Source organism: Argentina silus (genome assembly GCF_951799395.1).
Source record: "Argentina silus genome assembly, chromosome: 2".
Taxonomy (NCBI): Eukaryota; Metazoa; Chordata; class Actinopteri; order Argentiniformes; family Argentinidae; genus Argentina; species Argentina silus.
Genome location: NC_139656.1, coordinates 21,622,814 through 21,649,778, shown reverse-complemented (window position 1 = coordinate 21,649,778; position 26,965 = coordinate 21,622,814). Strand labels below are relative to the sequence as shown.

Below are 26,965 nucleotides of genomic sequence, written 5' to 3'. Positions count from 1 at the left end.
TCCTGTGTTTTTGTTATGTCTGACCGTATCCCCCAAAAGAGAGTGTTCCGTCTGTTTGTGGTGTCTGATGTCATTACTATGCTCTAAGTAAAGGCTTTGGCCCTGTTAAATGTGTGAAAGAAATAAGAACTACAAAGCTGAGGAGGCCAGGAGAAAACCCTACTTTACTAATGGCGTAATGGGACTAATGGTGATGGGAGGATCTGAGGTATTCAAAGAATGACGGGCAACTAAAAGGTTTCTTTGAAAGGATGGAACACTGAGCAGTGTGAGGTTGAAAGGGCACCCTTGAAGAAGGTCTTTTCTTACTCGAAAAACAAGGAGAAGGACAAACTTTTAACAGGTCCTTTAGAAGACTTAATTACTTAGATCAGACATTTGTTTCCCTCCAAACACGCACACAAATGAAATAGCTAAAGATCCACAGATGCAGAGTACCCCATTTGCTTCAGCACTAAACAGAATGATCATGGCTAGTCAGGTCATTCATCATGTGAACATAGAGAGAACATTCAGTCCTCAGGTGACTCATCATGCAGTCATAGTTGAGTGAACAACTGTACCTGCTCCATGATGGCGTTGATCCTGTTCACCTCACAGTCTATCAGGAAGCGTTTCTCCTGCCTGCGGTCCATCTCCTCAATGATGCGCCGGTACTCTAAAGGGTCCACTATGCTCCCCACCGAGCGTGCCGTCACCTGCCAGTTGTTGGCCACTGCAGACTCCATGATGGCCTGTAGTATAGAGAAACCTGGAGAAGAGAGAGGGGGATAAATCACACACAGTATAATGGAAATCTTGGTTTGTGGTTTGCAGTGAGAAACAGTTGACTTAATGACATTACATCACGGTTATCGAAAAAGATAAAGCTCTTTGGAGGTATTTTGTGCATTTTTTACTCTTAGCCAACAAGAGGAGGAAGGCATCAATACTTAATGGGATTGATTTATGTCTAATTGAAATGAGTCCATTACGTCATTAACCACCCCCCCCCCCCCCCACCCACCCAACAGAAGTCTCTGAGCCTGTGTGAAGAAAATATATACAAAAGGCCAGTCCTGTCAATATCACATTTCATGGGTGCAATAAGTAGGATTGTGAGCATGTCCAATTGAAAAGTAGCTTAAAGCCTCAAGGACATCAAACTAGTAATTGTAGTTTGGATTTTATGATCTGAGTGACACTGAATTGTCTGACAGAAATATTATTGCAATTCCAGGAAGCTTTGGAGGACATTTTAATTGAAGAGGATTTAATTTCAGCTCCTAATGTCTCAGCTGTCACAGTCTGTAATGGTTGAATTAATATGATTTATAATTTAAATTGTGAAAAACATCATGCCAATGATATTTCCCATCAACTTGTAGGTCATAATGCATCTACAAAATGTTTGAGGTATAACGATTAGGCCCAGTCTAAATGTTGTCTAAAAGAGGCATGGCTAGTGACAACCAGGACATGTTTCCTTTTCAAGAGATCAATGCATAGTCCATTACGTCAACCCAAGGTCAAAATCTATAAATATAAATGAGAATGAAATGAAATAGGGGTTATACAGCTAGAGCAGCCACCCATTATGGGTAATAGCCTTATCGAAATATGAATGTTATTTAATAACACTCATACACCACAGTGAGTAATGATATGCTGCTGGATTATTTATGCATGGTAATATACAGCCCTCGAATAGGGTAATGAAAGAAAGAAAGCACGGATGGACAAAATAAATCACACATTTGCATATTTCCATTATCCAGAGAGAAATGTATACGTATCAGTGGTGGAGGAAATGCATGGTGGCAGTAGCTCATTATGTGGTAGGTTATAAGTAATAGATAGAGATGGTGCAGTTGGAGAAGGCTTCATCCCACTGAGGGCCAACATGCTACAGTCGGCTTGGCTAAATGGGCAGAGGCAGCGGCACGCGCTGTGCTATTCCTCCCTCTCAGAGCAGGGGATAAAATCGCTGATTCAATAAAATGATGAATATTATTACTGATGCTAAGGCAGTCAGTGTAGATTATGCTAATGTAGATGCGGTCTGTGCAGTGCACCCCTGCTGTGTGCTGTGTGCTGTGTGCTAGGCCCGTCCACATGAAACACTTCCTTACACCACGGCCACATCCAACATGCTACTGCATGCCAAGACACACTCTATGGGACTACCGCAGCCCAGAGCAGGGGGAAAAACACCTAGTCTCACTCTCAACATTATATTCTAACAGGAACCTCCATTAACAAGTGTTACAACTTACTGTAAGCGATTACATTCCCTTCCCGGTAAGTCACATTATGATTCATGTCAAATGGATGAGAGTTACATAAATAGTTAATTCTGAATGCCTAGGTGCATGAGAGTGCTCCGTGTGTAGAATTTTGAACTCAAGTGTTACCAAATACCACATAAGAATTCCAAGCACAGGCAGATATTCAGCCATCCAGACTACACTCGGCTATGTGAGTGACCTTCACACTGGAGTACACTGCAGAGAAGCAGTCAAACCACACATGGCCTTTGGAGACAGGCAGCTCTGGAGCACTGCACGGCCATATCACCCACTCAGGTGTCTCGAGGAGCAGGGAAAGTTGTGTATTCACATTTCTGTTATTCCGAAAGGTTGGGAAATGAAAGCAGGGTTTTCATGCGCCTGGTCATATGGCACTGCAGAGTGTGAATGAGTCTCTGATGTAAGATAAGACCCAGAGCTGACCTCTGGCTAAGGGGACTGGGGCTGATCCTGTCTTTGTTAAAGCTCCATCAGAGCTTCACACAGAGAAGAAAAATATGTTTTTCATCATCCTGCAGCACATGGTGAGAAAAATGTCCACTGTCTATGTCTGATAGCACAGAGGAAATTAAAAAGCAGATTCTGAAATACAGTATGAGGTGCTTTTTCTCAGTTTTTCTGTGACTTGATATTGAATAGAGTAAGCTGGGTAATGCCTGACACTTTAAATGTGTTACCAGCTGCTTATGAAAAAAAGGATTTTGGAGGATTTATAAATTATTCCCTCATGAGTTTTTATGATTTCTTTTTCCCTCTAAGCTGATTTGGAACTTTTGGAATCAAGGCATTATTATGAGGTTATCAATGTTCAACGTGTGTGCATTGACAAGTCAAAATAAATAAAAATAAATAAATTAGCAGAAATGATGTCACAGAACAAAATAAACAGGAGATGTTATTCTGTATTTTCATAACTGTAATGTGATAGGGAAATGTCATAGCATTACAATGCCAAAGTAGTAACATTTTGAATATTAGCATTGCCTGTCTGCTGTGTGAGATGAAGATAATGTCATTCTTTGGGTAAACTACAAAGTGCGGGATGTTGGTTCAAGGATTTTTCATCGACTTTGTAAACAGATGGCACATATCAGAGAAGCCAGCGGGCAGGGTGAGCATCAAGGGCATTTTAAACTGTCAATTATACAGTACTTACCATAAAAAAAACACATGAAATATTCAGAAATCTGGGGCATATTGTCATAAGGCAGTGTTTAATTGGTATAAGAGCAAGAAATATTTTAGAAGAAAATAAATGTTTTCCCCATCATAATACATGCACGTAATACAATATGTAAGTTTATTTAACATTTGATACAGCAGTTTCCCCTCAAGGCTTTGTCTTTGAGCCCCTGCTGACCATAAGGTAAACATGAATGTCTGGTAATGAGCCTCAGTTATAGTCTAGAGCTGGCTTTGTCCTTGTCTTATGGTTATACAGGTACAGTAGGTTACAACCACATGTCCTCAACCCTGAATGTCATGAAATACTATGACTTAGAAACAATCCCTCAACATCTGAGCACTTGTTATATGACGCAGAAAGATGGATGTTTGAAAGGCTCAAAGAATCTCTCTGACGCAATTTCTGCCATCGAGAAAAACATAAATTCTGTTGATCTCTGTATCTGATCTTTGAAAAGCTAGACATTGTAAATTAAGAAACCTTCCAAAACGATTGTGTGATGATGGTTCATAATGGTGGTGATCTTGAGTGGAGAAGAAACCTTCCTACCTCCTCAGAATAGTCTCATTTCCATTTCTTCACATGAGCACAATTCCCTGGCTCAGCACCCAGGGTGAAAGGTTGAAATGATTATGCAAGCACAGAAATTGTCTCATTTCTTTAAAAGAACAATTACAACTTCAGATACTTGGCAAAGTCCATTATCATAATTGGTCTATTTGAGTGGGGTGAAGACATTAACATTTTCATGACGCTTCTATTCTTTTTGTCTTATATTAATTTGGATTGAGATATTCTTTATAGACACTGTCAGCAAAAGCTGATGTATTACTCACCGTGATCATTTAAACTTACAGTATGTCAGAATGAAAGCAGGGTACAGTTGTGAGGGTAGTGTGGATAGTATGCTGTCTCAGGTGGAGGGTAGGGAGAGTAGTTTAGATAGGGAGGATACCAGGGGAGGCTGGTGGAGGTAGAAATTGGAGAACGGGCTCATTTTAATGCATGGAATAGAATGAGGAATGGTATCAAACACGTCTTGGATACCATTCCTCATTCCATTCCATGCATTACAATGAGCCCGTTCTCCAATTTCCACCTCCAATTTCTTCCCCTGGTATCCTCCAAATCCTCCCTATCCAGTTCTCCAATCTCCACCAGCCTCCCCTGGATGATACTGTATGCTGTCTCAGGTGGTGGATAGTTAATGGACACTGAACATGGTGTGCAGCTTCAACTGTGACTCAGTCTTCACTCCTCCATCCCAGGAGATGGTGACATTGTTTGAACTCTCTCACAGGCATCTGAGCTATTTGCTGTGATGGGTTGCCCAAAGTTGAGCGCACCACCAAGGATGGAATAAAAAAAAAAGCTGCTGAACTCACTTTAGAAAAAGCTCCAAAAAATCTCAAAGCCTAAGAGAAAAACAGAAACAAGCTGCAGGGACATTCCACTCCCTGGAACCAGATCTAAACAAAATGGAGTTTGCTGCCTGGGAGGGCAAAGCTGCACTTACAGTACAGCAACGCCTTCCCTCTCTCCTCTTTCTGCTCAGATGCACAGAGAACACCCATCTCTAAAACAAACAAAAATGGCCTTTCCTCTTGGGGCAAACCATGTACTTCACAGCACATCAATCTCTTTCATAATGCAAAAAGACCACCATTCGAATGGCCCTGCGTTATCTTGAAAGCAAAGGTCCCAAAATAGATAAAAGGCATTTGAGACATCCAGGGACAAGGGGGGCAGACAGAGGTATAAACAAAACAGCATGTAACGAAACAGGAAGTTCTATTGGTCACTCAGTTCATTATGCGGCCATCTGAAGTCAGAAGGTCGGAGCAAATTAGACCTGACAGTGTGTGTCTCAGTCAGAAAGGTAACATCACTGTTGAGAATTCATAAAGTAAATAATGTTTGGTGAGCTGCCGGGCTCCTGACAGTGCTTGGCCCCGTATGCCATTTGCTGTTTTCTGTTGAGGCAGAGGCACAAAGGCTTTGCTGACTCCTCCATTCTTTTCCCCAGGCTACGCCTCCACACTGTTTTTATTCTATTGAAGTTTCTGCTATTTCTCCTGCAAACAGCAGACTAGTGCACTCAGCTATGGAGAGGAAAAACCCTCATCCCAACCCTTCTAAGCCTCTTGCTCCTGGGCTCCTTTCTTGCTCTTGTTAAGAATGGATGTGTGCATTTCTCCACCAATGTCTGTTTTTCAGATATTCGCAGAGAGGGCACTGAATGATAAAAAATAAAAAAAAAGAGAGAAAAATATTGGGTTACATACATACCTATCATAAGAATGAGAAAGTAACCTTACATATTACACAAGTCCATGTTGAAGGTATGCATGCATAATAACTTGAGACTTCAGAAGAATGTGATTTGAATGGTTCTTTCTCTCAAACAGTGTTCTTGTCTCCATTGTGTGTAATGATTACTGAATCTCCCCTCAGCATTAACAGCAGCAGGAGTCAAAACTGTCCCAGGCAGGCAGGCAGTCTGGACGAAATGAGAGCTGTCCAGGGTTCTGAAATACTGGTTACCGCAGTCAGGGCAGTGCTGCATGGAGGGAAACTGTCCAATGTCCTGAAATATTAGGAGCTTAAATGGAGAGCAGTAGAAAGGAGCGAAAGATCTGAGAATATAAGCACAGGCTGCAGCATTGAGAGGAGTGTAAGGGGGATCAGTGCAGAAATACGACAGTAGCTACTCAGAGAAAGATGAGTCTACATCAGATGTTCCTAGGCTGGTGCTGCTGTTAGCTTAAATGCAGACCGACTCCGGCTGATTTGCCCAGTAACACAAGCTACCAGGTAAATAATGATAATAATGATCTACAGTAGGTACTTCATATGGTGTCCACTGATACACTTGTTTGTAACGACCATGGACATATCAGGCGTAAAACAAGCAATTATTGTGGCAACACAGGGAGTCCTGTGATTCCAGATGTCATTTTATTTAATCATCATCCATTCTTTCTTGTCAGCTCTAGTCTTTAGTTTGTCACAGTGTCCAGTATGATAAATGTTCCTCATTTGTGTTTGTGTGTCATGACTAAGTGAGTCCACAATGCATCAGGAGAGCATATTAGTCAGCCCAACATACAGAAATCAATGTGACATTCTTATCAATACCAGGACAACTCACTCCTTAGTTAACAAGCTTACATTTTCACTCCAACAACTTGATTCTCCTGTTGTTTTTCTATGGAGAAATTATAAAGGAAGCCATAACGCAAACTATATAAACAATTGATGCTCTACAATGAATCTGCAGTAGAATGCAACAGTATGCTGTGGCACAATATTGTACTGTGGAAGATGTGGAAGCACACCTCACATGTTCATCCAACACTGCTCCGCATGCTTGGATGTCCCATGCTTGGTTGTGGGCCTCTGGAGGAGTGGAGTGAGTGGGCCTTCCAAAACAAGGCTAGGTTTAGTTCAGGGGAGAATGCAGAGGCACTCAGGGAGAACAGATTCCCCAGCTGTAGACTCTCCATCTGCTGTGAATGCACAATGCTCTATGAGTCAGCACTTTTCACCAATGAGGTCATGCCAACAGCGCATGCAGACAGAGCCTTACAAAAACACACAACGCTCACCTTTCCAAACTAAACACTCAGTACTGTAAAGCTGGCTTCATCCTTCACCTCAACCTTCAACTAAGAGAACAATAGAAAATATTAATCTCCATGGAGAGCTGCAGTTCATCCAAAGCTTATTTCGCAGTCAACAGTGGCAGTTTCCATCATTTAGGTAAACACAGTGTGAATTTGTGTGGCATCACAGAACTGCCCAAGGAGACAAGGGTCCAAATAGGACCAACACACTGTTCACCATGCCCCGCATCACCCTGGGACCCCCTGAGAGAGAGATAGCTCCCTTAGAGGATAAGGACTTGACAGGTAGACTTTGAGAGCAATTGACAGTTGGAGTCCCAGAGCAGCTCAAACAGGAGCAGGAGTACACAGACTGCGGGCCCAGTGATGGGGAAGAAGAGATAAACAGCATTTATCCACAGCAGGCTGCCTGTGCTCATTGATTTGTGTGGCGGTTGAGGCCAGATGAAAGTGAAGGTGCAGTACGGTGCACACGGAAGGGAGCTGCTCTGTGTCATGCCAACTCTCTCGCCCACACTGTGTTAATGAGCCTCTGTGCCTGACTGCTGAACGCAGCCATTTAGCACTGTGCAATTAATCAGACGTTTCCTCACAGAGAGGAAACCAGAGAGACATGCAGCGAGAGAGCACTGTGATTTTACTCCATACAAATGCAAATTCCCCTCAACCCGACCTTCCCTTTATGCCAGGGGTGTCATGGGAATGAGGGAAAAGCTGTAATTTTGGTTAGAAGATTCTAGTGTTTCATTAGATGACTCCAAAGCAAGGCAACACAAGGTTTACTGCATTACAGAGACATATGACCTATAGTACAATATGTGACTGTGGGCTCAATCACATCAAATTCATACTACAATGTCACAGAACAAAAAAAACCGGCATTAATCTACATTTTCTGCAGTAAACCTCTAAGGCAGCTTAGCTCTCTGTGTAGTACTATACCCAAGGGTTTGATATTTCATAGAACACAAATATATAGGGCTTAAGTGCTAGAAAAGCCAAATGTTATTCAAAACACAAACACTAACTAGCTCCAGTATAAGTCAAAAAGACAAATCAATTCCATTCACACATACACACACACACACACACACACACACTACTTTATTGATTATTCTTCTCAGAGGACTTGAGGTGTTCTTCAAGTGGAGCATGGGAAGGTACAGTACACAACCTCCCATTTCAGTACACAGCAGCTGTAGTGGTGAAGGATTCACAACACTCAATAAAGACCATATGACTATCTCAGACTACTGTACCAGATGAACACAATAATGCAGACTGTATTTCGAGGCATTTCCAGCATGACAGTGAGATGGAATCAATGTGATGCAGAGGGTGAAGGAGGAAAATTTGACTGCCAGTAGTGTAAAAGACACTCCCTGATGGGCAAATCACATTGGAAATGGAATGCTTCATGTACGCTATAGGGTACAAGCTCAAGATGTTTATTTTATTCCACACTCAAAATCCTTCAGAATATTGAGAGGCAGGAGAATGCTATGTTATTGTACATTGACACTCTGACAAATCTTCCTATTTCAACAGTCATGTGATTGGGTTGACAACACCAGCGCATTCAACAAAGTGGTTTTGCATCCATTACCTTCATATTTGCATGTCTTTTGTTCTTATTTTAAGCTTCGGCAAGGATGAGAGCCATGTCTGTTTTCCCCTGCTATCAGTTGTGTCCCTTTGTCTGAAATTCTCTGCTCAGGTTTGTTGTCTGTCTTTGTTAAAAGACAGTCATCAGCAATGGTAAATCATCACTCTGTAATTCCTCTGCTTCAGTGCCCTAATGCTGTCAAATTCTCACATAAACTGTCAACACAAACAGCTCTGTCTCTGAATTCTGCAGATTTCAAATGGGTCCCTCTTGTTGTAACAGAGACTCAGCATCAGTGTAATCTAATATCAAATGTGTTATAATAATAATATAACTAGAATAATCCAATAATGTGGGGAACAGCCAGTGATCGGTAGGAAGAGCAGGAGGGCATTCTAGTTTCTGTGCAAACACCAGCTGTGTGGAATACACACACAGCAAAGCATGTGGTGTAAGAGCCCAAAATACTGTCGCTCAAGTGCCAGTGTCAACCCGAAGTCCACTGGACCAAAGAAAATTGTGTTATTTCTATTGCTCTTTCCAAAATCCATTTCCTGTGACACCAGCACCAGTGGAAGTTGATTGGGCTTTCCTGTCGTCACTTGGCTGGCCGGGTGTAGTTTTTATGTTTTAGACTTTACCGCATGACACACTGTGGAAATGGGGAGTGTGTTACAGATGGTGGCGATCTAGCCCAGGCACAGCAGGTGGAAGGGGCTTCATAAGTCAAGTAGAGCTGTAAGGGCTGAATCAGGAGGCGCATGGACGAAGGTTGATTGTGCCCGGGAGAGACAATAAACCCCGTAATCACCTTTCCTCCACCACACCATCCAACCAATTACCAGCTCCCATGGCCTGCCACAGACACAGAGACACACAGGCCGTGACAATGCTTTTGACAGCTCCCCGAATTTGAGAGCAATTGCCGCTTCCTTAACATGGTTTAGGAAGGAAGAGAACATCTGGAACGTGATAAAGAAAGGCTGCTACAAGAATCTCAGTCAGGTTTGTGTGCTGTAGTGCTGAGAGAAGATTAAAAAGAGGACCCGTATTTTAGACAAACGTATTCAATTCCATGAGAAAATTGGTTTGAAGTGAGCAATGTGTTTAGACTGGAAAAACACATAGAGTGGTTGGATGAGAACAAGAAACAATCCCTTCCATGTGTACAGTGGATAAGAGATGAAGCACCCGCCACAAATGGAGTTATATTTATATATATATATAGTCAGGCAAGCGAGCAAAGAAACCTCTTGAATGTCTTATTAAAGCTCAATGTAGGCTTAAAAGCACTTTAAATGTACTCTGTACAAAATCAGTAAAGGACCAATGCTCAGTGAAACATTTGACAGATTTCTCAAAAATAATCTGAAGCTAGGATGAGATGCACAGTAATGTAGGACACATGTCTATCCATTCAGGATGTACAGTAATGTAGGGCACATGTCTATCCATTCAGGATGTACAGTAATGTAGGGCACATGTCTATCCATTCAGGATGTACAGTAATGTAGGACACATGTCTATCCATTCAGGATGTACAGTATCTTATGCTAACAGTTTATTATTATAAAAACTGTGTCTGTGTCTCATGTCTCCTTAAAACATGGACTCAGTTCAGGAAACTTCCCAGTCCAGAACGTGGGACCTGGTCATCTTAACAATAACAGTGGTCTACAGGAGACATTAGTGCTTTAAGTCCGTAGAGTTTTACACAGGGATGAAGCTCGTCGATTTTCAGCCTCAGCATTTTCTGCGAACACGACTATGTAATTACAGAAACAACACAGCGTTGTAAACAGTCTTCCTAATGTACAGTAACTGCCTTAATACAGGCTAGTCCAGGAATGTCTCCTCCTGAAAGATTGTTATGTCACCAGTGTTCCTTCTTAAGGCTGCCTCTCCAGATGTTGACCTTCAGAGGTGGATGGGGACCTACAGTATGTCAGCCCATGGCTGGGGTACAGCAGGGTGGGGGGGGGGGGGGGGGGGGGGGCATGAAGGACGTGGAGAAGTCACTGTGTGTTGTGCACCATCTATATATAATCCAATTAGAGCTAAATGATATTCAGAGAGAGGGGAGGATTAGAGACAGATGCATCCAGAGCTCCTCTGAGTCAAACTACAGCTCAGTAGCAGCACCTGCGCCTTGACTCACTTACTGAAGCAGGGACTGGAAGCCAGCATTTAGTCTCACAGTAAAGTACTTTAGTATCATTACAGACATAGACTTAAAGGTATTAGGCCACTTAGACTGGGGACTGGGGATCAGGGGATTTCCATATGGAGGGAAATAATTCAATACGTCATGGTTTAACATAAGGTGACGTGGTTGAGAGAGTGTCTCTTTCTCTCTCATATTTGTGATATGAGATCTGTGATCAGACGTGAGTCACATGAAACATATTCAAAATATATGTTTATATATTGTGATATCCTGCTGGACCTGGACTTAAAAGGACACCAGGTATGCATGTCATGTATTTGTTTGGCAGGCTGCTCTTACCTCTGTCTGTGTCGTAGAGGTAGACAAACTTCTCCCAGTTGTAGTGGTCCAGGAGACTGAGGACAGCTCCCCGTAGAGCAGGCCTCATCTGGATGACAAACTGCACGTCGGCGTCGGTTGGGAAGCTGGGTGTGATGAAGGAGGTATGTAGCGCACCACAGAACGAGGTCAGCGTGTTCATGGACTTTTTGTCGTAGAAGCCAAAAATGGCATACACTCCCCTGGAGAACTGGGAGCAGACTGGGAACACAAACAGACAGCACATTGAGGAAAGGGTCAGAACACCAGGCAACCCAACAAGCACTCAAATAAGGTCATCTCCCCCTCAAACAAAGTACTGTACCAGCCAAACCAAACAGACATGGTTAAACCTCAAAATCATATCATAACATCAAATCAGACAAAGAGAATGGACATCTAAAAAGTGTACAATGTAATTTCTCTCATAATAGAGAATAATTTGGGGTGCTTAGTGGCGTAGCGCACTAATGCGCATACTGCATAATCACAAGGTTCCTGGTTTGATTCCGACCCTCAACACGTCTTGCATGTCATCCCCCCTCTCTCTCTCATCCTTCCTGTCAATCTCTATTGTCTCTATCCCAATAAAGAAGAAATGCCCTAAGAACATATTTTTAATAATAGAGAATAATTCAGGGGAGTTGGTCTCTGGGAAAATACTTATTATTCATGTTGTATACGCTGTGGAATTCTTAATGACATTAATCTTCATAGTGAAATGGTGACCAATAGGTGACAGCCATGTGGGGTGTGTGTTCCCTATGGCAGTGCACTCAGCCTGTGCCCTTCACTTCTCCTTGGACAAAATGTATCTGCTTGGTTAATCAACTAGAACTAATGACTGAAATCAGGACACTGGCCACCGCTCTTAATGGACAAACACCCCCTAGAACAGGATGCTGAACTGGGCTGTGCTGCAGTATAAAATAGATTTATAACAAGCGGATATCTAGGACCATCTGTGGACTGATGGAAATTAGAGTTGGCTATAAACACTATGTACTGTGCATCCGGTGCTTGGTCCAACAAGGTGTAAATATTTAATTATATTTAAACAAACAAATGTCTCTTGTGGGTGTATGAAGTTTTTAAACAGGCCCATGTGTCTTTTTTCTCTGTTCTTTAAACGTGAGTTGTAACGGAGGTGGAGGTTTGTGAACCCTGTACTGCAGCTTTACCGTCCCAGACCATCTGGCTGATCCCTACAGCTCTCTGCCCTCCTCACCTGACTTCACTGCAACAGGCAAACATAGGAATCACAAATAATGAACCACTGAAAAAGAACACCATCTTCAAGCTTATGAAACCTGTAAACCTGTGGTACTGTAGATACATATCAGAAAACCTTGAAACATGTTATAGTAGCTGCATAAAACTATAATAAAATAGTTTCATATACAGTATAATGATAAAAGGATGGGCCAAACGAAACAGGCTAATTTCAAAGTCTGGAGGCACGCCTGAAAACTGTTATGGTTCTGTGATCTTCATGTTTTATTTTCGAGTTCAGTGCTGCATGTTAAACACCACTGGTTAAGGCAGCTTCGTACCTCCATCAACCCAACCATTCATTTAAATATCCACACATTCTTCTACCCATACATCATGCCTCAGTTCATCTATCCATCCATCCATCCATCCATCCATCATCCTATCATTCCTCCACCCATCCATTCAATCGTTGCATGGCCTTCTATGTTGCTCTCTGCGCAAATGAATGGGTGTCTGTTGGGAGGCCAGGGGCAATACCAGTGTAATGACTATACTACAGCAGGTGTCTGAGTGAAGGTACAGCATTACATCTGCTTGGAATAACTAGCGACAGCTGAGGCTGGAACCACGGGACGTGTTGGGAATCGACATGAGCCTGTTGTGGCACCGTTTCATATTCTAATCATATTCCTTTCCATTTTTTTACAGACTTAAGTGGCCAATTTTAATTGAATGGGTTACTGTATCCTCCCTCTCTCTTTGAAGAGGCTTATGAGATGAGGCATGTCAGAGCAGATTCCCATGCAGTGCTGGAGTCATCGTATACATCACAGCCACTCTCCAAGACTGTCGCATGCATAACAACAACCACCAAGAGTGGTCCTTTTGCTCATGTCCTCAACACAGCATGAAACAGCCCCATAAAATAATAACACCTTGCTTCTGCTTGGTTTTCTGTACAAAATGATGGTAATAGCTCCTGCTTTGTCAAGGTTAAATTGAGACCCAATTCTCTTGGATGGGCTAATGCAATCATACATCTGGGCTCTTGGAGTGGCCAGCGCTGATGAACAAGATCCTTCTGATCATGGCCTGTGATAGGGATGCACATGATTTACTTCATTACAGGAGTGAATCAAAGCCACAGGCCTTTCTCAGTGCTTGCAGCTCTGCACCGCTGCTCAGAATAATAACACTAGTTTTAACGGTATGATTCATATTAAAAAGAATAATTTAAAAAATCCCTTCATTTCACTCCACTCTTTACTTTTTATAAGTATTCTCTGCCATTCTTTCCTCCCTCATCTAATTAGCACCCTCACCATCTGACAAGGCTGTCTGTCTTTCAGTGCTGCTGACGTAGGTAGCACTGGCCTCTCTCGCTCTCTCTCTCTCTCTCTCTCTCTCTCTCTCTCTCGCTCTTTCTCTCTCTCTCTCTCTCTCTCTCTCTCTCTCTCTCTTTCGCTCTCTCTCTCTCTCTCTCTCTCTTTCTCTCTCTCTCTCTCCCTCTCTCTTACTTTCCATTTCTCGGCTGCTACCCCTCTCTTGACAACTCATTAAACTTAATGGGTGGTTGCAGCAGTCCCAGTGGCCCCAGCGCTCTATCATGTTTTCCAGAAATCTGGGGATGTGCACCCCAGGAGAGATGGGGTCTCCCCTACAGGCAGCTGCTGGATCTTCTGTGAGTCTTACACACAACTCACTGAGGCGAGGATGAAGCTGTAGCATACGCTGTGCACTGCATTCCCCAGCCTGCAAAGTGAATTCAGCACTATCACTGAAGGGACGGGACGAAAGGCCAACGGAACCAGCAGGCTTTTTCTCTTCTAGTGCTGCTGCTGTCCTTGCCGGACAAGGTAACACCAGAGGCATCAGTAAGGCAGTCAGAAAATCAATCCGCATCCATGTGACTCAGTACAGCAGTAAGAGGGAGATAGGGCTAAAGGAAGACTCCTTGACATTGCAGAGGCCAATCTCCTGCACCAACAGTTCCTAAATCTAGAAGAGCATAGAGACTTTAAGGGCCTGGAGGTCTGAGGACAGTAGATGTGGCCTTACTGTGGATGATCAACCTCTGGGACCATGATAGGCGGCCTGGTTACATAGGTGTGTGGTTTTCTAAGGGTACGATTATTCTGATCCTGCCTAAGACCAGAGCCATCAGCATTGACAATGGGGTGACTGTACTGTACTGTACTGTACAGTAGGTACTGAAAGTCAGCTGGAGAGAGAGCCGTTTCACCCTCCCTCAGGGAGACATCCAGGGTGAAAGGCAGGCCATGATCCCAGCGGGAAGCTCTTGGCCCACATGGTGATACCTATCCAAGGGCCACAAGAGAGCACACACAACAGTTGCTCACACACACACACACACACACACACACACGCACACACACACGCGCACGCACGCACGCACACACACACACACACACACACACACACACACACACACACACACACACACACACACACACACACACACGCATGCATACACACTCACACACCACTCAACACAGGTTTCAGAGGATGGAGAAAGGTACATCACCTAATGTTTCCTGAATGGTACGCAACCATACTTTAGTTCCACTGCATAGTTTAGTTCCGACTGTTTCGGTAGAAAGGTGGCAGAATGCTAGCTGGCTAAAGTTGACCACAGGTTGTGGCATGTACCTTAGCTAATAAGTCAGGACACAACATAAATGCAACCAATAATGATTGGGAATGAACACATCTGTTAAAACTAAGCCTTTTTTAAACATGCTGTACCGTGTCCCACGTGCACCACCTAACTTGCTGCACGTTACGAGTAGTGGAGTAGAAACACCCACGAGCGATCTACCCATGCCAACCTCTGAGTCCCGAGTGTGTACGACGCTTAAGGCAGACAACAGTAGCAATTGCATGCTGCTTTATGCTTCAAACACACACCAAGGCTGTTCAAGCATACAGTATCTAAAGCATGCCTGTAGAATCTCTACCCCTGTGTTTCAAACAAAACACACAGTATTTCAATTTCTTGGCCTAAACGTTTCTTACTTACTCTAAAAGACAAAACTGTGTTTTCCTTGTGTTTTTCCAATGTTTTGGTGGTATTACCCAGCTGTAACTCCATATGGACCTGACTTGGACATCTAATCCAGTTCAAGTAATGGGTGCGTGAAGTGGAAGCAGTCCAGGGTTTCATGTTTCAGACTTGTGGTGGAACACAGTTTGCTTGCAGTGCTAGGAAAATAAACCCTATTTTGTGATTGGGAATGTCAGGCACACTGAAATCCTCCTCTTCCCATGATAATTCTGTGTCTTTCCAGGGAGAGTGAATGAACTAGTTCGACTGTATAATGAACTAGTTTCTCATCTCTGCTTCTCTTGGTTTTTGTGTCAACGTGTCTGTCTCGCAACACTCATGTCTCTCACACTACCGTGCTGTCATGTGTTCCCTAAAACCACTCTGATAGAATGTAAAATGAATAGACTTACGTCTAATTCCCCAGGTCCATGAGTTGATATGTTTCATCAGATACAGTCTATAAGCAAAGGCATTTCTTGTGCTCATTCTACCCAGAGGCTAGTTGTCATTGCTAGTTCAATTTTATCATAAAATCACAGGAGACGAAAGCTATTATCAGGCCTAAAAAAAAAAGAGAGAACCTGAATGCAAACCAAACATGACATCCTGTATATACAGGCGAGTGTCTCTGTAATATCCACGTTATGCATGTTTGAAAAACTGCTCCACTGTTTGGAATATTGCTCCAAACAGGCTTCTAACCTGTTATTAACCAAGGAAGGGCTGTGTATGGTATTATGCCTCAGGCACCACCACTGTTGGATGTTGGTAGAGACTCACCCTGCAAGACATGGCAGGAACATGGAGAAGCATCAGTGGGACTGTTTTTTCACTGTTATTCCAATATGAAGGGACTAACAGCAATTTCATTTTAGGACCCTATGGGCTAAGGCAGCATGTGTAAATGGCTGAATAGAGTATGGAAGTATTCCTAGCCGCTTCCTCAAACCTCATCTGAGGTGAATTAGCCCTAATCTCAGGCCTACTGCTGTATGCAGCCCACAACTAAAACAACACGATTAGGTAGAAATCAGCCTGAGTGAGCAACAGACAGGCCCTGCGGCTATTGTAGTCCTGTATGACAGAATTATACTTTTATATTCCACCATGCCGGAGAAGAAACACCGCTAACCTTCCACCCACACATGCTTTGCATATTGCAGGAATAACAGCCCCAGACTGTTTCTGAAGAGCAAGGGGAAAGAACAGGCTATATACAGATGTCATGTTCTTATAGTCAGCTCTTTTCGAAATGCTGCAAACGAAAACTAAATTGGAGAGTAGAAGATATCACAAGAAAGCTTCACCAAAAAAAATGCGTTTGTATGTTTCCTGTATGTTATACATACATTGCATGACTCAATAATTATTCATGTCAGGGTAGTGGCGCCAATCGAGGTATCTCTTCAATGGGAGAAATCCCTTCATTCCAGGGGGCTTGCTTGGGCTATGCATCATACCCATGAAACACAGTATGAAAAGTCTACTAGGAATTGTGCCTGCTAAACTCACAGGATCAAATATTTTCCTTAACACCCTTGAAAATTTTGTAAAATATTCATACTTCACTGGAGCAACACACTACAGTATACATAACCCATGTAATGCAAAGTAAAATACTATATGTCGCAAGTACCAGGACTAATCTCATATTGATGCGTTCTCTGTAAATGTGCAGCAAGCTTGTATAAACTGACAAACTGTCACGAGTGATTAGAAAAGATTATGTGGGGTTTAACTCACATATTTTTCCCTTTATACAATCACTGATACATGGTGACATTATATTATTTCTGTGGTTTCAAATTCATGCTTATTGTGTGGCAATCCTCTGCTCTTTCTCATCTATATCAAAACAGCTGTACAAATGCTGAGTGGAATTAAGTATGAGGTACACAAGTCCTTGAAAGCTATAAAAACAGCGCCTCTAAATTATTCAGTGGCCCAAAGGTGTGTTTGGTTTGTTTTTTATTATTCCATGTGTAGCACAAAGCCTGTTGTCCTTGAATAATCTCAGGAAACATTTAGTGAATCACAGCGCTGCCTTCACAACCACATTGTGCCGTAGCGCTCTGTGGGTCCGTGATGGAGTACGTTGTGTAAGACTGCAAAATTTCTGCGGCCGAGCCATTGAGGCCTGTCAGTTGTAATCACTGTCGCTCCGTTGCCACGCTGACATGCATGCACATTCTGACTCGCAGGACGAAAGGAGCACTGCACATTCCAATGACTCGCCCTCAGGATCAACCATCACACTGCTGCCATTTTAGAGCACTGTGGGCAAAAAATACTGCTGCATGTATTGGGATTGTGTGTAGCTACAGGACTGTGGATGGGTTAAGTCTTTCATTTTCAAATTGTTTCGGTATGGTACACTTAATGCATGGTGTATATTGTAACCATTCTTTCATAAGTGCATGTAATGATCTGTGTTCGTCAATTAGCCTGATTTACTGTAAATGCATTCCAAAATCTGTGTTCAGATCGTGTATTGGGAATCTAGAGAATCTATTATAAGTGAGGTGTAAAACGTTTCTTCCAAGGTGGAGATGTTTAAAAGTGTCAGGATATCAATTACCTGTTCTGCAGAGTAGTCCATATGCACCAACTAAATCAACTGCTATGATTGCATCACCTGATGCACTGGACTGCTATGCAACATTAACAGATACTGTTCACTGTATACTGTTGGACATTCCCTGTGATTGTGATTATGCTAGCCAGAGTGGCACTCCTTAATGGCACCACAATTATGTCTGGTACGCGTGCATGCGTGCGTGCGTGCGTGCGTGCGTGCGTGCGTGCGTGCGTGCGTGCGGGTGGGTGGTTGAGTGGGTGTATGTACTGTATTGTTAGCCAGCATCAATATATCCCTTTTTCAAATATTGCAAGAGCATTGACACACTACTAGAGTACTACTGTACATGGTTACTGGGTGTAATGGCAAAGAGAGGTCACACTGATTAATGACACGGAAATGTTGTTTCAGTAAAACAAATGGTTGGAAATGTGTCATAACACAATATTTACACAGCCTCAGAGCGCAAATTAAAATGAACGTCAAATCGAAGCACTGCCAAAAAAAATCGTAGACACCAATTTGGACGGATTTATGGAAGGATTCAAAATCATCTGAATATGCTCACTGCTCGCCAAATAAAAACAAGATGGTACATTGTATCTGCTTCTTGCTACTGCATAGACTATATAGTCTTGCTATGTGGCTACTGTCTCGGTCAGACACAGAGACATCTCTAAAGAGACAGTGTTCCACAAGAGAATTTCCAGTCAGAACAGATTCCTCTGCATTTTTGAAGATCTTGTAATTTTCATTGCTACCAAATGATAACCCCATGACAAAACTGGGGATGAATGCTTGTCAACCTGGGGCAAGACATCCAAACTGACAAGGTTCTGGCTTTGGTGGCTGGAATTCATACATTCTTGTCAGTACGTCATAACAAAAAGGACATGCTTCTGGGAAAGTTTTTCTGTCTCTCCAAATGCTTCCAAATCCAGAGGGTACACTTAAAAAACTTTCAAACATACAAAGAAAAATAGGTAAACTGCCATAGTCACTCACAGCTGGTCACATTGTGCCTTAAAGTCAATTGTAGTGTATCCATCCTCTCTCTAAATGGATCAGGGACCGCACATTGTCACTGTTAACTGTTCCAGACCAGTGGAAAGAAAGAGCTATTTTAAATCTCAGAACTAGGTAGATAGTTTGAGCTTGAGAGTCATTGAGCAAACGATTATATTGTGGAAGGAAGGTTGCTTGTCAGAATGATTACATCTAACCTCCCTGACTCTGACCTTGGTCTGATTAAAGCCAATTACACGTTATTATATCATTGGCTGCTGCCTGTAAATAGCATTAATGCTCTGCCACCAGATTGTAAATGAGTCTGGGTTCAGGTGAGACACTTCATGTAGGGTGCTCTCTCTCGGGTCAAATCATTTGACAATAAGTCCATCATTTATGAGTTTGTTTGCATAAATGAGTTCTCAGAGTGGCAATGAAATCCGAAATCCCCTATCTGGGCCACCCATGCTCTCAGAGCTGGGAGAATAATTGACATTAGATTGAAGACATACATTTTGTTAAAAACTATTCTATTAGCAAAATGGAACAGCAGCTGCTGTGCTCTGTAATATTGGAAAGAATGTTAATTTTGTTGACCCACCCTAACTTATCTGATGTCTGATCTATATCTTATATAGGGCACACCACTGTGGCTGTGTCTCCACGTGCTTCTGTTTTCTGGGACAAACAGCAATTGCTGCAATGAGATCCCAAATATGCAAACTAGAGCAACTCTGAGATGTGACCATCGTCATTAGTCGTAAGTGCACCTACAGTGGGCTTAGGGTGAGACGTTTTCAGTGGAATAACAAGACCAAAAACTGCTGTTTAGCACAAAAAATCCTATATTTGAAAGACAAATATATCTTTGACAGCAGCCTCCCTGCTCAGGTTCACTCTAAGTGTGTCTTTTGATATTGGTATTAAATATGCAGTTTGTTGAATTTGCCCTCCAGTGAGAAGAATGGATTGAGCTGTATCTCATTACCATGTATTCTCAAGTAGATATGGGCTACAGATCAGCAATATATCCCTGTGATAGAAGAAACATCATATACTGTACACTAAAGGATTAGAAACAAATGTAGCCTTCATGTCTGTGTGTTCTCCCCTAGTGGCTTGTGGTTTAAACAGTCTCTGAACTCAGTATACTCCTCCCCAGGTTAGTGCAGAACTCTACATACACTACATACCTCCACATGTATTGGGTTTTGTTTAATTTCATGGACGTGTCACTCCAAGTTTTTCATGTTGCTGTACGTTCCTGGGCTGACTCGTGCTTCCTGTTTTAACCCAGCTGTAGCCAGGTGGAGTTCAAAGACAGGCCTGGAGCTTTGGTATTGTCCTGGAGCTATGCCCATAACCATGTTAGCGTGGCTCAGTTAGGGACAAACACCTCCATGAGTCATGGGGATACACTATGTGTATACTGTACTCATCAGAGAAAGGTTGGTTTCAGACCTTGTCATGTGGAGAAAAACCAATGGAATTATCAAAGGGTAATGGTTTGGTATTCTGATTGGTCCACACACAAGTACAGTGAATATTTTGTTTGAGTGGAGGAGCACTATACAGTATGTGTCTTGGAATAGCCCACAGTCATACCCAAGGGTGAATGAGCAGCAGTGTGCTAATTTCATAAGACGTCAAACTGTGAGCAGATCTCGCTCTGCGCTATGTCCAACACTTCCACCGACTGTTCATCAAATCACTGATGTTGTTTCAGCCAATAACCATATGTCTGATGTTATTCATTAAGAGACACTGGGCTCAGATCAGAGTCATGTGGTGCCTGGGACTGCTCAGTGTATGTATGATAGAAGACCTTTATGGTGTTTCAATAGTTGCGAGCTGGCTGAGTCATATGCAGGGCACAGAGGGATTAGGAGCTATTATATATAATAATAATGTGATCAATGGAAAAACATCTCTTGAAATATTGTGGTCCATGAAGACCCATGCTGCTAAAAGATGCATGATGCAGATCTGGTTATACTGTACATTGACAGAGCAGCTTGGGGCTATTCTTTCTAGTCTGTCAGCAGTGTTTTTGGATGAACAGTCATGAGGATATAATTTGGTTGCAAAATACAATCTCTGGTCCTGTGTGACAAAGCAATAATATTACACTGCAGCCATGCATTAATAATTACATACAAGGTAGCTAATATCTCCAGTTCCACTAGCCTACTCCTAGACTATAGCCTTCCATAAATTACACCAATCCGCTGGACTAAAGCAAGGTGAGATGGAGGTGATCAAAGCTGATTCATTCCCACTGTCCACCCTCACACTAAAGCAGATAGAAACGTTCATCATGTTATGACTCAGCTGCCCTCCACATTGGCTAGCGTTGTTCAGTCACCCACCCCCGGGGCTGTGTTAGGGCGTCTGCTTCCACCCTCTCTCCCTGCCCTGACCTCAGCTTTAATGGACACAGTTCTGCTATGTTTGGATCTGGGTACACAATCAACCCTGGCCTGGGGCAAGGTGTTTCACATCAACACATCCACTTCATTTCCAGCAATAGATTAGACACTGCACTGCCCAAAAGGTTTATGACCACAAAATGACAGATACTGTACATTAACGTGTATCAATAAACAATGATAGTCAGTTGTTTTAGCGTATCTATGTTCATCTATGTAGGCTACATTTATTTGGTTCAGTCAGGACACTGAAATTAAGTTTAACCATTTATAGCATGAAAATGGCAATACAGAACATTTAAGATTGGCATATAGAGCTCTCTGCCTGGAGTTAAACAACCACAACATACAAGTATATAATATGACAGGGAGCCCATAACATCAGACCCCCTTAAGTAGGCTACATACAGAGTGACCTAGTGGGTGGAGGCAGGGGGTGGTGGGTGGGACGACCACACAAAACCTGCTCTCACAGCCAGTACAACAACGTAACAGCAGTTGAATGCTATGGAGGTGCGTTAACTTGGCCACTTATAAGCCTCTGTTCCTTGAACATGAGACCGTGTTTTTGCATCCGTGTGAACCTGCTGTCCTGTCACTTGACAGACATCTGCACCGTTGACTTAGAGTGCCCTGCCTGAGCTAATGCTATACTCCACTGTACAGTGTACAGTACAGTACAATGTGTCAAACTCTCTGAGGCTTACATTATATCTTTTGAAGGACACATACGTTTTCTGAGGTAATGGAAAGTTCATGTGGAATTTGTTCAGTCTCACATTAGTAAATGTTGAGAGAGATGGGCAGTGAGAGCTGATCTCTCTCCACCACAGTGCAGCATATTGCACCACTGCTGGCCTGTGGCCTTGTGGACCCTATTGATCTGCACTGCCAATAACACAGTCATTGCCAATGGGGATTTGTGGCTATCATTACATCCTGACCCAACCAGAGGAGAGCATGGGCGTCAGACGTTATTCTGATCAGTCACTGACTGCACTTTTAACAAGTGGGCCCTAATCGACAAGTCATTTGCACATGTTATGACCTCCTGTCATTTATGTAATTGATCTATATGTTGTCTGGCTAAATCATGTGCTTCAAAGGAATTGTTTAACCCTTACCTAGATGAAGCAACTTCTCTGTGAGACACCACATAGGACATTACAAACAATTCAAAACCCTGTTACTGTAATAACAATAAAAAAAAGATATACATATTTTAATGCATCCTGCTTTTACCAAGTAAAATGGACGTGCTCTGTTAACATGGTCCTCATGCTCCAGTTCCAGCACTTCTCTTGGACGGAGAAAATCATTTTCTTGTTTGTCTTTTATCTTTCCATTTTTGTAAGTTAGGTGGGCGGCATCTGCTATCTTCCATCTGTCATTACATGTCCCATGTAAAATCTCACAACAAAAGTTACACAGACTGGCGTTAAGGTGATAATATATTGTAAACACTAAAGAACCTCAGCATCATCCTTTTGATGACATTATATAATCCCTATTGTTTGTAACTCATAATAATTATGTTATTATCTAATAATGAGTGTCCCATTACGAAACCTTTCACAATGTAATTCCCCCCCAAAAATCCCAAACTTTAAACTATGAAACATGATGGAAAGTGTAATCCAATTAGCAATTAAGAAATATAAATACAGCTCACAGCACCGTATGTAAAACAAATGTATTCTAATCTTCAATTGACCAGTAATTCAACTGCCGACATGCATGACTGCTCAATTTTAATAAATGTGAAAACCGTGAACATCATAGGATTACTGCACATTGAAATGTCAGGCTGTGTAGACATTCTGGTTTGAGTAAAAGGTAATTCAGAAATCTATTTTCTCCCACTTTCTCTGATGTCAGCTTCAAAAGCCAGATCCACAGCAGTATGCCATTCTACAATATGACAGCACTGAAGGTGTTAAAACATGTTTCATGCATGTATATAGACCAATATTGTGCACTTCTTTGTATTGTGACGTTAAAAGATATGCATGTTTTCTTACAAATAAGTAAGCCTTAGAAACCGAAATACCAAATTCACACAAAAGAACAAATATCATTTGCAACTTTCCAAAGCTGGACTATAAAAGACGCAGTTTAGCATTTGTATAAACAAGCCCCTAAGGCATCAAGCAAGCGCCAGATTTTCTTGTCTTTTTTTCTCTTTATTGAGTTACACAACCATCTGAGCATCTAATTCTGTTTGCTGACACAGATTTGAATAGTCTGGCTGATCCATAAAGAAGTACAGTTAGTGAGAAGTTAGCATGCCAAACCAGTGCTTCTGACAGTCCCCGTGGCTTCCAGATACATCCGGAACCCCTCTTCCTGTCGAGAAACATTCTCATTGAGAATTAACCAAAGTGTCCCTTTTTTATATTTTGTATATATACTGTTTATATATAAATAACGTGTATATATACTGCCTTACTACCTATAGTTTATTGTTATTGGTATTGACTTAGTACTGTTATTGCGCCTTATATTATTGTGTATTGTTGATATTTATTTACATCTGTGTTATCACTGCACTGTTGAGAGAAACCTTTCATTGACTACCTGTATCCTGTACATATTACCTATAAAAAATGCCTTGACTTGACAACAGATGAAAAGACGAAGTATACTTTCAACTCAAGCATGTTGAATATTGAATGAATAAAATGGAGGGAGATGGTTAGCCAAAAAAACATAAAGTGCAGTTCAGGTATGTTAAATCTAAGCCAAATTGTATCCTGAGGCAGCTTGGAGAGAATGTGCTCGTGAGATGTGCACACTACTCAAGTGAAAAGCACACATATATGTCTTAATTTTGCTTATTTTATAGCTTAGCAAAAAGACTCATAGAGTACCTGCTTGTCATGCACATATCTCAATATTCTCCATTGCTCACTAAACCAGCTAGAGGTATTTCATTGTTCCTGAAGCCCTGAAATAAGTAAAGCCACCCTCTTAATCTGAAGGTCAATATCTGCACATACATACTGTTGTATCAATCAGTTCCAGAAATTCTCTTTAAAAATAAGTCATTTTACAGAGAATACATTTACTAAGGCTACCCTTAGTCACAGTAACAAGGATATGGTCAAACATATGGAATGGCTTGCAAAAAATGCCTATAGCAAATTGATGCAATTGGAGGCTGAAGGGTTAAGTAAAGACCAAATGTGGGATATTGTATATTGCAGTCTTATTCATGCATATCCTTATTTACAAGCCATCACATGATCTTAGGGGCAATATACTGTAGCCTCAAGAGCAACTAAAGAGAGGGGAAATACTGCCAAATGCCATAAATTGAACATATTTAATTTTTTACAATTCCATACTACACAGGGCAGAAATCCTTCTCTGGCAGATGATGACTAAAATAATAATAATAATAATAATAATAATAATAATAATAATAATAATAAGAAGAAGAAGAAGAAGAAGAAGAAGAAGAAGAAGAAGAAGAAGAAGAAGAATAGGGTTTTGCATTCAAATTCAGTATTCTGCAAGAAAACAATGACTCTTAATAAAGCTCTCAAAATAAATTGCATCTTCTGCCTCTGCAAGAACTAGGCTACTTCGAAGTGTCAATAAGAAGGTAAAATAGCCAATAATATACAGTCTAGTAGGCAGTACCGTCTCTACCTATACGCAGTTGTCACTCAGAAACATCCATTTGAGCAATTCCCCTATTAAAAACATAATTTGGCTCTTTTAAAAGCAACTTAAGCCTTGCTTTTAATTAGCCAGCCCTTTATATTATTTTATTCTATCATGTGTATTTATTTAAATGTCTATATTGTAGGCCTACACAGTTTCCTGTTATCCCTATAATGGCTTGTTTTTATTATTGCCATTTGATATTATTTATGAAAAAAAATGGTGGGGGGCCCCAACATTTTTTGCTTAGGGCCCCATAATACGTTAAGTCGGAACTGACAGTAGGCCTGCTGTATAACACACTTATTTTACGGATTGTCTTAAATGAGGAATCAGTGGATATATTAGGGCAAGAGTAGTATAGCATCAATTAACATAAATTCGAGCCAACTGCTGCAAACCATCAGCAATGCCAGTGATGACAACTCAGAAGTCAGTGGGCGGATAGTATTCCAAGCAATTACAATCTATTTTATATAATAGACTGCTTATGTAAAAGTGTTTGACATCATCTATATACCATATAGGCCTAAACAAATGTGGATAATAGCCTGGCCTACTGGAATGTATGGAGAGGGAGAGGGAGAGGGAGAGGGAGAGGGAGAGGGAGAGGGAGAGGGAGAGAGGGAGAGAGAGAGAGAGAGAGAGAGAGAGAGAGAGAGAGAGAGAGAGAGAGAGAGAGAGAGAGAGAGAGAGAGAACAATCCTCATGCGTGTTCGATTAATTAAAATGCATATTGCTATTGTTTAAGATTGTGGTACTCACACGCATGTGTGACGGAGAAGCTGTTGGAGGATTCTAGGTTGTCTACATTGTAATTGAGATGGAAAGGTTTCTCCGTCACATTTTGATTGGTATTATACAGCTGGACAGCGAATCTGAAGGCGCTGTGCTCCTGCGCTGTAGAGCGCATGAAGAGGCCACCTAGAAGAGAGAAGATATTGGGGAAATTGTACACCGACTTGGCACCGTTCCCCTCATTCTGTTTCATATCATTGTCATTCCTTTTAATATTTTCCATCATCACAGAGGACAAAACATCTTATTTACGCATGAACATTTTACATTTTGGGCATATCAAACTGTACTGGGTGGCTTAATCTCGCCTCAAATCATTCTTGTAATTTACTTGTCAGTGAATAATTTGCCGCCAAGTGCAGTGGCTGAAAGTTCTGAAGATACTTAAATGAAATAGGCTATGAACAACTTTTGGTGCAATTTACCCTCCCCCACTCTAACGCACAGTATTACTCTTATAGTTGCTATTACCAGTGTAATGATGTTGAACTTGACAAATTGTGCAAATTATGCAAATCATTAACTATGCAAATGAAGTCGACATCAAAAGACACAGACTTAATGGAGAAACAAGGAAAAAGGGGGAAAAAAAAACATGCTTCTTGTATCAATTAAAACTTACCTATATTTATCTGGTTTGGAAACCCTGCAAGCGATTTCCCAAAAAGCCACAACAAAAAAAGGACAGTCGCTCTTATGCGATGCCCCATTTTCTCCGACCTCTGAATTCAACTCCTCAAACGAATGTGATATAGGAAAACCATGTACACAAGCTTTGCGCAGAGAAAATCCACCAGATGTGTAGTCTCTCACTGTGCACCAGCGGTATACCTTGAGGTGTGGGACAAACTGCAGAGCGAATATTCTGCCGTTGAGGAAAAAGAGCACACTTATCTCAAAGATGGTGGTAGCGAGAAGCGGATCTTATTCTGAATAAGGATCATCCAATTGGGCCAGCAGGGGGACGTTGA

The 26,965-nt window shown here is 41.8% G+C and overlaps 1 protein-coding gene across 2 annotated transcripts in view; it reads right to left on the bottom strand.

Annotated features, from left to right (window-relative positions):
* The window catches only part of gria3a (glutamate receptor, ionotropic, AMPA 3a), a gene marked incomplete at both ends in the record, with an annotated part of 54,683 nt that extends 27,979 nt beyond the window's left edge, over window positions 1–26,704 (bottom strand). For both annotated transcript variants that reach the window (XM_083665153.1, XM_083665154.1), the window contains 4 exons: window positions 564–751; window positions 11,213–11,452; window positions 25,962–26,120; window positions 26,617–26,704. In XM_083665153.1, the coding sequence (XP_083521279.1) occupies window positions 564–751; window positions 11,213–11,452; window positions 25,962–26,120; window positions 26,617–26,704 (675 nt within the window). The remainder of the gene's footprint in view (window positions 1–563; window positions 752–11,212; window positions 11,453–25,961; window positions 26,121–26,616) is intronic.
* Between the last annotated feature and the right edge of the window lie 261 nt (window positions 26,705–26,965).